The 11,080-nt window shown below is 46.9% G+C and overlaps 1 protein-coding gene across 10 annotated transcripts in view; it reads left to right on the top strand.

Moving 5' to 3' along the window:
- The first annotated feature begins 9,395 nt into the window (after window positions 1-9,395).
- Window positions 9,396-11,080, top strand: part of HECW1 (HECT, C2 and WW domain containing E3 ubiquitin protein ligase 1) — a 246,136-nt gene continuing 244,451 nt past the window's right edge. For 6 of the 10 annotated variants that reach the window (XM_057431266.1, XM_057431262.1, XM_057431264.1 and 3 more), the window contains exon 1: window positions 9,401-9,712. In XM_057431266.1, coding sequence (XP_057287249.1) covers window positions 9,683-9,712 — 30 coding nt within the window. In that variant the 5' untranslated portion in view covers window positions 9,401-9,682. Of the gene's footprint in view, window positions 9,713-11,080 lie in introns of all 10 variants that reach the window. The other 4 variants (XM_057431269.1, XM_057431268.1, XR_008975135.1 and 1 more) reach the window with 3 other exon arrangements.

Raw genomic sequence — 11,080 nt, 5'->3', positions numbered from 1 at the left:
AGGGACAGATTCAGGTCTTAGTAATTATTCTGGATAGAGAGCAGTGTGATGTATCTGAATTTGTCCCTCCAGGGATAATGCTTACTTCAACTGCAGGTAAAAATGCTTTCAGAACTTGAAGATACCAAAGGCAGAAGAACACTTTAATGAATATACTCAAGCACTGGGTGTTTGGTGCCACTTTAACATTCTTCCTGCTCATGTGTCAATTGTCCTCTAATATCACTTTGGGACCAAGTCTCCTTTTCCCATCAGATGCCATTTTTACCTTGGATTCAGACCCCGCTCCTGGCACGTACTCTTGTCACTTCTGTAAAAACTTTTAATGTTGGCATGAAAATGCAAGTACTCCGTCACTAGTCTTAAAAAAAGAACCACTGCAATGCAATTTCCTTCTTGCACAAAGGTGGACTATGATGGGGGAGATGGGACTGCGGTATAGAGCATTACTTCCCTTTATGTAACAAAAGGAAGAGGAAAACTACTGGCAAGAGACCCTTGGAACAGCACCTTTTACAACTGCACAGCATGAAAGGCCACTATTGATCCTGCCTGGTGGATCTTCCAAGATGTCTTAGTAGTCTGTAGAGACAGTGGTACTCTACTTACACTGATTTACAGGGCTCAGAAATCAATCCTAGATGCTTGTTGCTCTGTGCACATGGCTCATAGCAGATTTAAGCTGCTGCTGTATATGAATTGTCCATAATTCTCCTTCAGTTTAAAACTGTGTATGTTTCAGGTCTGGGATGTAACATGTGTGACTCATATTACTCAATAGAACAGTGTGTAATCAGTCACATCTGCTAACAGTGTCAAACCAGGTTTTATTGCTTTTTTACTCCTGTTAGCTTTGCAGGGAGAGAATACAGCTGAATGGGAAGGCTGGTACATTATTAACAGCTCATTTGCTGAACTCCCCATAGAGAATAGTCTCAGCTATTACTGTGCAAGCCAGATGTGCACCCTTACTGGCTCCCTGATCCTGGGCTGGATGTAAAGCTGCTGGGCAAGGAGCGGCTTCTCTTGAAGTTGTGCTCTCGTGTCATGAGTGTGGATTTTCTCAGCGCTGTGCTTCAGAGAACAGAGAGGTTTAAAGATGCCCAGCATAAATACAGAAGGAAATCCCAGGTGTGACTCAAGTTACACAGAACTGCTGAGGCCTAAATTATACTGCTACTTTGGAGGTATCCATGAGAAAACAGGATTTGTACTGCATTTATGTACATAGAGTAGACCTGATGTATCTTATATTGATGTATCTTTCAGCGGTATGCAACATATGCATACGGTTACGTATGCATATAACTTTGCTATGGTTCCTAGTCATTAGCTCTTACTGAGACAGCTAATGTCTAATGTTATTGGCTTTTTAAGACAAACTGCTGAAGGCAAAGGAATGAGTTGTGCTTCGCACTAAGCACTGCGATTTTTTGTATCAGGCTGACCTTTATGCTTCAAATTGCCGAGATGTTCATTAGCTCCAGCAAACATCCCTCGGGTAATTCATGCAACTTACAAGAAAAGGGAGCTATGCCTGCAGATTTCAGGGACTTCTCTGCAGCAAGAACTCCTCCTGTATGGATGCGGTTGTTTTAAGTAGAGATCAGAAATTGTGTGAGCATTTAAAGGTAGGAAAAGGTGCTCTGTAAGTTGAGTAGATGCCGAAGAACACCTGCACAAGTTGGTATATCTGTTGTAAATCTGGCCCTCAGTCGTCCTACCCAAGAGTTATCATAGTCATGTCCCTTGTAGTTTAAAGCAGAGGTCAGCAAATTATGTATATAGAATAGTAGTTTCTCAGTATCCAGCAGGTACAGTGGTGTGGTGGCATAATTTAGTTTTTCTACACTATTTGAGGTGTTGGTCTGTGGGCTGAGGACTAAAAGGAACCACTAAGTCTGCAGATACTTTGGTAGGGAGACCCTGGAGCTGAAATGCTGATAGAAAGAGCAGCAGCTACAAGCCAAGCTTTCATGATTAGCTAGAAGAGCTGGCAGAGCAAGGGCAAGATGTGCAGTGGCAGAGCTGGAGGAGCAAGCAGGGCTTAAACAGGGGTGCAGGCTTCAACCAGACAGCAGGTAGCGCTTGTGGCCAGGAGGAGCAGCTAATGCTGCAGGGCCAGCAACAGCTTGGATAAAACATCGTTACCCTGCTGTTCAAGTGACAAAGCCGTGGGTCCTGCTGACTGCAAACCGAAAAGGGAATGATAGTGCAGAAGATGGGGAAACAGCCAGATGGCTACACCAGGATGCTAGGAAGGAAGGCTGTAAACGATTACAATGCAACTTGGGCAGAGGTATTGTATCTTCCTGCTTTTGTCTTCCCGTTGATCTTTTCTCCCACTTGGTAAAGTAAGAATTCATGAAGAAAATTTTGTTTTTAGATGTGGAAAAATGAAGCATTTGAGCATAAGATAACTTAGTTTAATTTTGCAAGCTTTGGGGTGGGGATTCAAGCTGGTGTTTTATTATTGGTCACTGAAGTTTAAACCTGGTATGTTTGATAGCAAAGGCGGTGGCAGAGGACTGTGAATAAACTCAGGACATCTGTCCTCAGTGATTAAGACATATCATGGTAGGTTCTTTTGGCTGCAACTGGAAGGGATAAGCTATTTAAATGCATATCCACTTTTCTTTCCCTTTTATTAGTAGGATAGATTGACAGATGAGGGAAGACAGTGGCAACTGAAACCATGCCAGACTTATCTCCACAGTATTTGCATGGGGAGGTGGATTTGATAGTGCAGAACTACTGAGGGTGGCTCTGGATCTGTGCTTACTATAGCTGTATTCATACCGTGATTATAAATGTTTGTACAAGTAAAGGTATTCACTGCACACAAAATGGAGTGTGTGGTGTTGCCTGCTTGGAGTCTTGGGAAGCATTTCCTGCAAAAAATAGCCACCCTGAAAATCTCAGAACAAAACAGCAGATAGCTCTGAAGCACTGTGACAATCAAACAACAAGAGCAGGAAAAATGTTTAGAAGAGACATATGGCATAACATGCTGGCCCATTTTTGGTTGATCTTTTTCCAATCCTTCTGCGCTCTCATCATAACCTCTCTCTCAGTCCCTCCCTATTCCATAAACCCATCTGCCTTCATCTGTTAATTCAGCCCTCTGTTACTATCGAATTGTTTATCAGCCAAATAAATGTGGACAATGTGTTCCTCTATTCCCTCCAACCCAGTTCAAACAGGCCTGCTACTCGGTGGTGGGCCAGTGTTGAGAAAAATGTAAATTACTCACGGTTTGCCTGGAAACCTTTGAGAGGGAGGCCAGCACAACTGAGCATTTGGCATATTCCAAAAAATCTCCCAAGGCCTGAATGCAGTCAGCACCAATCTCATCCTCGCCACCCTCGTGGGTACGCAGTGGTTTTTGGCTTGGTATGCTTTCACAAGGTAAGAGGAATACCCCTGTTTGTTTTGGGCTTGATCTTCTTCCAGTTCAGTCTGGGAGAAGTCCAGAAGCCTGGGAGAATCCTCCTCCAGTTCAGTCTTCTCATAAATCTGAACTGATCCAGCAGGCTTAGTTATCCCATAAAGGAGAAATCTCAGTCCTTCCCCCACTCTTGTTGTCCAGGTGATTTCACCTCTCTCTTATGTACCCATGGGGGGGTCCCTCTCTGTTTCTGTTCTAGCATGATGTTATACTATGTGTCTAAGCATGTGAATCGTTGTCTGGTCAGTAATACAGTAGTGCTGCCTGTGTGAAAGGTGATCTTGGATAGTCTTTATCAGAATTGTTCGTGTTAGGGGAGTACCTTCAAAACCTATTCTGGTAACTAGAGATTTTCTCACTTTGCCCTTTCAGAGGTCTCCAGTTGAGACTGAAATTACATATATGTTAAGCCAAATCAGTCTGGTGCTGAGAGCTTCCAGGGGTTTCCTGTTCTCTCTCAGCTTCTTTGTTGCAGTTATGCTGTAGTACCCTGACTTTTTTCGTAGACAATGAGACAGTTATCCCACTCTTTTAGCATGGATTCCTAAGAAAATAAGGCTGGCATAATTACTTTGAACCTCTGACTATACTCAATCTATGTAATCTCTAAACTGGCCGAGACCTCTCATGCATGTTATATGGGGTAGCCTCAAATGTACCAAGTTCCTAGTAGTTTTGTGACAGGCAGCTAGAGTAGAAGAGACCCTTATCATGTGCATTTCCACCCTCACTTTCCTGTTGTGAGAGGAAAAGTTGTGATGAACTCGCCATTCACTGGACAAATCAAAGGAGCTACAAGGACAGTCATGTAAACTTCATTGCTGACAGAAGGTTTGTTGGAATATGTGCTCAAGCTTTGTGTCATCGAACATGCTTCATTAATTGTTTTTTTTTTCTTTAAGTGGAGCCTTAGTTGTAAAAGTAGTTGGTCTCTTAGTAGGCTTATCGTAGGCTTTATGCAGGCAAAAATATGCAGTATGTTTGCCCATGTAGAATAATGTTTCATAACCCCTGTGTATCTCTTCTGACAAGGATGCTAATATTTAACCTCTTTCTATTTTGGAGCTGGTTAGCATCTGCTCCAGAAAGAGAATCAAGGTAGAGGAAAATGAGCTGAACAACAGGGACAAACATCAAACCAATGTATATCTACATGTTAAACAATTAGGTGAAATGGCAAAAATCAGGCCATGCAAATGACTGCAGCCAAGGGGCTGGAATTCTTTTGATCCAGTTGGGTAAATGCTCCAATAATTCAGTACCCCTTTAAAGAAATTTCTCTGTACACCCAGGATGAAACAGGGAGGGAGTCTGGATTGTAGGTAGCATGCTGCCTGCTCCTGCAAGGAAGAGGGTTGGTAGCTATAGGTGTTGCAGTCCTCCTAGGGGGATGACTGAAGATTATAACTGCTGGGGAGTGTCTGTCATGGCCTCCTCAAATATTCAGCTCTGGGCTGCTAGGGGGGAAGGATATAGTGTCTAAGAAAAAGGCAGCTTGTGCCCAAGAGCTGTTTAAAGAAAGCACTCCAACAGAGCCTGAAGTCCTAGCACCTACATTAGGCAAGTATCTACTGCTATGCATAAGCATAGCATCAGCTGAGATATGAGCAATCCCATCTGTGTAAGGCAAAATATAGTAAAAGACATTAGCATCAGCCAAATGCCTTTTTAAAGACAGTCTGTGTATGTCAAAGTCAGTAATGGAGTACTGAGTCCCAACAGAGCAAACAGTTCAGAATGAAAAGCCCTGTGAGCCAGGTTTGAGAGCATCCCTTAGATGTAAATGAGTCTAGTATCTAGAAACGCTGTCCTGTATCATCTTAGTAGCGCTTGCTTTATTAGGGAAAAAAACTGTGCTTATTGGTAGAATTTAGTGAATACTATGTTTTGGGGAAGAGAGGTACTTCCATGACAAATAGCTCTGCTGGAGATGAATCCAGCACAGAAACTTATGATATGCCCAAATGTACATCTGAACTCTGAAATGGCCCTCACAATGCAGTGTCTCGTGCCAGTTCTGGCACAGTGGTGGATTCCATTTGTCAGTTATCCAGTCTTACTTATACAGTGGCCAGTGGCAGGATGAGGGCTGCGCTCCTATGTTGGACAGATTAAAAGGGCAATATAAAGCTTAGGCAGCTTGATGTTACTCATGGGTTTTATACAACTTAAAGGCAGGAGCATGTTTAGTAAAGGATTTGAGGGTGACCATTTCTTCTTTGAGAAAAGCGCTTTTGGGAGAAGCTTCATCTGATTGCACCGGCCTCCTACAAATGCAAGATATGAGTAAACTCTGAGAGCCTTACTCAGCCCTTCCGTCATCTCCCAGGTCAGCTCAACTCAAGAAGCTTGCAGAGGACACCAGTGTTTTGGGTTTTTTATTGGCTGTAACGTGACAACCACCATATCTAGGTTTCTAGATGAAGGTGTACCTGGTATTTGTTAAGAATAACTAAAATTTGCCACCTTTTTACTTAGTTGAGCAAAGCCTTTTTAAAATCACTACAAGCTATACAAAATACTATACTGTACTAAGTAGAAGTTCCTCTGATCTATATCAGGCATGAAGAAGCCACCAGAATGACAGATTTCTGGAAATACAATGGAATCTCAAGAGTGTAGGCTTATGTCCCTCAAATATTTGGTAGGGAAAGATAAAGTTGCTTCAACTTGCTTTTTCCACCCTCCCCAAGCCAATTTGCTCTTGCTCCCATTTCCTGCTTTTTCAGGACTACTCTCTAACTCACAAAATTCCACAAAATTCCCTGTGCAAAACAGACATGCATCTTGGTTGCTGGCTGCCCGAAAACTCTTCAGCTGATGCTGTCTGTAGACGTGTCCTGTGGCATGAGTATTCCTTAGCTTATGGTTAAAAAGATACCAGAAGATGTTGACAGGCCTGTGGGGCCGAAGAATTTGTCAGTTTGCTTAGTCTGTGGGAGGTTGGGGAGTGTATAATATGTAATAGGTAGGCATATAAAATTCAGAGGTTTGTTTGTAATATAGATAAGCATATGAACTGCCAAAGTTTAGTCTAATTTTAAAGCTCCTGATGCATTATGCAACTCCCCTCTTTTTGAGGAAACTGCAGGGTTACAATGGAAACCACTTGATTTCCAATGTATGTAATTTCCTCCTTTTGAGGAACTGGAGGGCAAAATGTCCTCCTCAAAGCTTGGTTTATTTTCTGAATCAGTTGCCACATTCATCCTCTGCTCAGTGTTTGAATGTACTTCTGCTGGAGGTGGGTACGCGTTTTTGCCTCTTGATCCTAATTTTGATCTTCCTAGTTTCACTCACATTCCAGCAGGGGATAATTTTTAACTTCCCTCTCCTGTAGGGGACTCAGGATGTTTTCAGACTGAAAGGAAAGCAGGGGTGGTAGCTAGTGAAGGGGAAAGCACATGTCCAGTGCTTAAACTGTGTGCTGGGGTTCCTCTCCCCCAGTTCACAAAGCATGGCAAGGTCTTGGTGCTTGAAGTCTTGTGGTCCTGGAAATGGGGGTTTGGGGCTCCTCCTTGTGCACCCATAATGTTAAGCTGCTCCTACAACTCGGAATCAAGCTTTAGATTTAGACTGGGGGTTGGGGTTTTTTAGAGCATGTGCATTTATCAATTTTTCCTATTTTAGCTAACTCAGTGTCTTTAGAATCAATGTATGCATCCATGTGAAGATAAGACACATGTCTGAGATTAAGACATGACGTACAATTACACCAGTAATACAGTAACCCACAAGCAGCAGGAGTTAGGGAAAAGCTTGGAGCAGGGCAGTGAATCAAGAATGAGGAGGCTTGGGTCAGTTCATTGCTCTCTTCCAGCAACTTGCTGTGTGACCTTTGGGCAAACTACTTCATCTTTCCATTCCTCTGTCTCTGTTGTCTTTATTTTTGTTCCTTTTTATTTAGACACTGGAAGTGTGAGGGCAAAAGCACATGCCTCCCATGAGCAGTTTTGGTGTAAGCATTGATACACAGCTTTAAAATAAGGAGGCAAATTTCTGGCTGGAGGCCTCCTGTAGGTATCTGGTAGCATGGTCTACTGTAATCTGCAGTCAGTGGGTGGCTTCACTGGGTGAGGACATCAGCTCAAACGTGAACTAAATTCATCAAACACATGCAGAAGAGTGTGTTTGCACACAGACATGTCCTAAGGTACATGTTGGTTTGCGTGGCCTTTGTGGACTGCTGTATTTTCTGGTCTGCTTTTCTCCTGGGGAAGAGCTGGTGTAATGGGTCCTACATCTTTCTTCCCACTCTGAATGCACAGGGAACATGCCTGCCCACTGGTCTTGTGTATGGGCAATTCTGGGCAAATTGTAGATGGATTTCTTCTTTCACTAATGTAATAAAATACCAAACCATGCTCCTTCCCGAATTCCACTTGATTTTCCTTTTTAGGTTTCTGCTGATAACAGGTTCTAATTTCTCCCATTTCACCTTCTCAAGAAAGGAAATGAGATGATCGAGTGGAAATTAGTGGCCACAATGTCTCTGAAAATATTTGAGTGTTGAGTAGAAATGAGACTAAAAGGTATTTCTTGCACTAGTACCAGCCACAGTAAATCTTTAGTTCCAAAGAAATTTTTGAGAGGAGGACAAAAAGATGCTTCTAGAAACAAAGTCAGTGGTGTGTTACTGAGCATATTTGTGGGGGGTTTATCAATGTGTCTCTGCTCCAGGATACAATTTGAGACCGGGAGCCTCTTGAAATACAGATGTATTTAGTAGCATGGAGGGGAATTCACTCCAAAACAATGGCTTAAAAGTAAGGGATTATTATCGAAAAGCCTCTGGCAGACCTCTGGAGCATTGTTCGGTCTCTTCCCTCTTCCAGCTGATGTGAAGAACTTCTTCATCCCTTTCTGCAAGTGGGTGCAGAGATAGCACATTGCTGGTGGAAGCTGGTGTTCCCTGCAGCCCCAGCAGCACCCAGGGCTGGTTTTGGTGAGCAGATTTGCCCAGGGATAGGACAAATGCAAGACCTATGGGAGAAACGGCTGTACAGCACCACTGCCCATATCCTGAACTGCATTTTGACACTTGTTCACTTCCCAGCTGTGGTACTGTGGTTTTCTTTGTCTGGGGCTGCAGTTCATGATGCCCTGTGCAGAAGAGATACAGGGGAGGAGAGGCTGCAGGTCACAGAATGGTTTGGGTTGGAAGGGACCTCTGGACATCATTCAGGCCAACCCCCTGCCAAGGCAGGGCCACCCAGAGCAGGTCATGCAAGAACACCTCCAGGTGGGTTTTGAATGCCTCTAGAGAGGGAGACTCCACAACCCCCCTGGGCAGCCTGTTCAGTGCTCTGCCACCCCCAACTTAAAGCTCTTCCTCACGTCAAGGTGGCACCGCTTGTGGTATAGTTTATGGCCGTTGCTCTTCATCCTGTCACTGTGCACCAGGACAGTCTGGCACCATCCTCCTGACACCCACCTTTGAGATATTGATTGGCATTAATGAGATCCCCTCTCAGTCTTCTCTAGACTTAAACAGGCCGAGCTCCTGCGGTCTCTCCTCAACAGAGAGATGCTCCAGACCCCCCATCACCCTTAGGGCCTCTGCTGGACCCTCTCCAGTAGCTCCTCGTCTTTCTCCTACTGAGGAGCCCAGACCTGGCCGCAGAGAAGAGGGTGGAGAAGGGTGTGTGTTTCCCGGGGGTACAGCTGCTGGAGCACCGCCTGTCTCGGTGTGCGGGGAAACAGGCGGAGGGGAAGGTGCGTTAATTCTGCACTGGGGCGACCCGCGTACTGCGGTGTCCGAGCGCAGGGGAGCGCCGTGGGGCGGCCCCAGGCGGGCAGCGTCGCGCCTCGGCCCGCGCTAAGCCATGGGCTTAGTGCCCGGGGCAGCCGGCGGGGTCGCGGCCTGGGTCACCGCTGTTCCGTGCCGGGCGGGAGGCCGGGGCCGGCCGTGAGGCGGCGCGCTGAGGGGCGGGCCGGGCCGGGCCGGGCGGCGCTGCCGGGCGCCCGCCGCGGAGTGTGGGTGGCTCCGGGCGGCCGGTACCTCAGCGACAGGCGGCGGGGTGGGAGGAGGCTGGCGGGGCGGAGGAGGAGGGAGCGCGGCGGCGTTGCGGGCGTAGCAGCCGGTGCTGGACTATGGTGCGGCTCGGTGGCGGCTGACACGCCGGCACCTCGTCCTCTCTCCCTCCTTCCCCCTTTCCTCCTTCACTGTCGGCTGACAGGCGGCGAGCCCTGAGCCGCACGTGTGGGATGTGAGACCTGCCTCGCCGCGGGAGCATGAGCTGTGCCCAGGCCGGCATTGTCCAGGTACGAGGGGCTGCTGCCGCCCGGCCCCGGGGGAGGGTGGTGAGGACGCCGGGGGGTTGGTGGTGGTGGTGCTGGTGGTGGTGGGGAGGGGTTGACGTTGCCTCCCAGCGGAGAAGTGCGAGGCGGGATGGGTCTGTCAGCGGCCTCGCCGCCGGGAAAGGCCCTTCCCGGGGCGGGCAGCTAGATGCGGTGGCGGGTCGCGGTGTGCGCTGTCATCCGTGCCCGCCTTTGTGCCTCGGAGCCGGCCGGTCCGTGCGGGCATGGGACCCCCTGCGTGTCCGGGAGCGCTGCCGCGGGGGGCCGGGGACAGTAGGGGAGGGGGGGCGACCAGGAGCATATGGGCCCTGGTGAGTTACGGGCTTAGCTGTCGGCCTGAATTTCACTAGCGAGGAGATAGTGTAGAATTATGATGAGCGACGTGCCGGCGGGGATTGACATCATTTGGGGATGTGGATGCGCGCAGGCAGTGGTGAGGAAGAGTCCCGCGCTGGATTTTCGGTGGTTGCAGCTTTTCCCTGTAAAACAAGAACCCCCCAGATTTGGTTCTTGGCTCCTTGACAATGCAGCAAAATTTAAAGCACAGGCTGCCTTCCCCCCCAACCCCCCGCTCTGTTGCTGTAAGCCAATCTTGTGACTTCACATTTTGGTTATTACCTGGTGTTATTATGTAACTGTGTATTTTTTTTGTTAGCAATTATATAAAATAACTTATTATAAGTACGCTAAGAACACTGCCCCAGCCTGTAGCATTGTCAAATGCTGCTTTTCTCATTTTGCAGCCTGCGTGGATAATGGGTTTGTACCGACACAGGCACATACAATTCATTTTGTCGTCTCTTGCGCTGTTTTCCGTGTGTTCCTCTGTAGTTGCAGAAGAAATTACTTGGCCTGGGTTTAGGTTTCTTGCATCCTGCTGTTCTGTTGGGAGCTGCAGTAGTGCCCTTTCTATTTTTTTTCCTGTTATGCTGCACTCAGCAGAAGTGCGTAGTGAAACCGTACAACAGTCGCTCAGGCTGTGCTCCTGTCCCTCTCTGTACCAGCACCACCGTCTCGTTTTGGGGGGCACCTAGCCCTGTCTGAATGCAGCAGCAGTGAGGGGCAGGGTGCTGCTGCTGTGGTGCCACATAGCAGGTGGTCAGCTGTGCCATTCTGATTAGTACTTGTATGAGGATTGCAGTTATTACAGTAATTCATTTTAGCCTGGGGATTCATTTTGAAATTTGGATTTTCCACTAAGAAGGGATTATCGTTTCTCTGTGTAGTATGTGTGTTTGATGGAAGAGTGGAGTACGGTGTGTATCCTGGCTGCTCTCTCTGCTTCTGTCTGTCTCTCAAGCACACATCCATTTGGACAACACAGGTGCAATG

Source organism: Pezoporus wallicus, unplaced genomic scaffold (assembly GCF_028554395.1).
Source record: "Pezoporus wallicus isolate ANWC-B61680 ecotype Strahan unplaced genomic scaffold, APGP_CSIRO_Pwel_v1 scaffold_11491, whole genome shotgun sequence".
Classification (NCBI taxonomy): domain Eukaryota; kingdom Metazoa; phylum Chordata; class Aves; order Psittaciformes; family Psittacidae; genus Pezoporus; species Pezoporus wallicus.
This window is presented reverse-complemented; position numbering and strand designations above follow the sequence as displayed.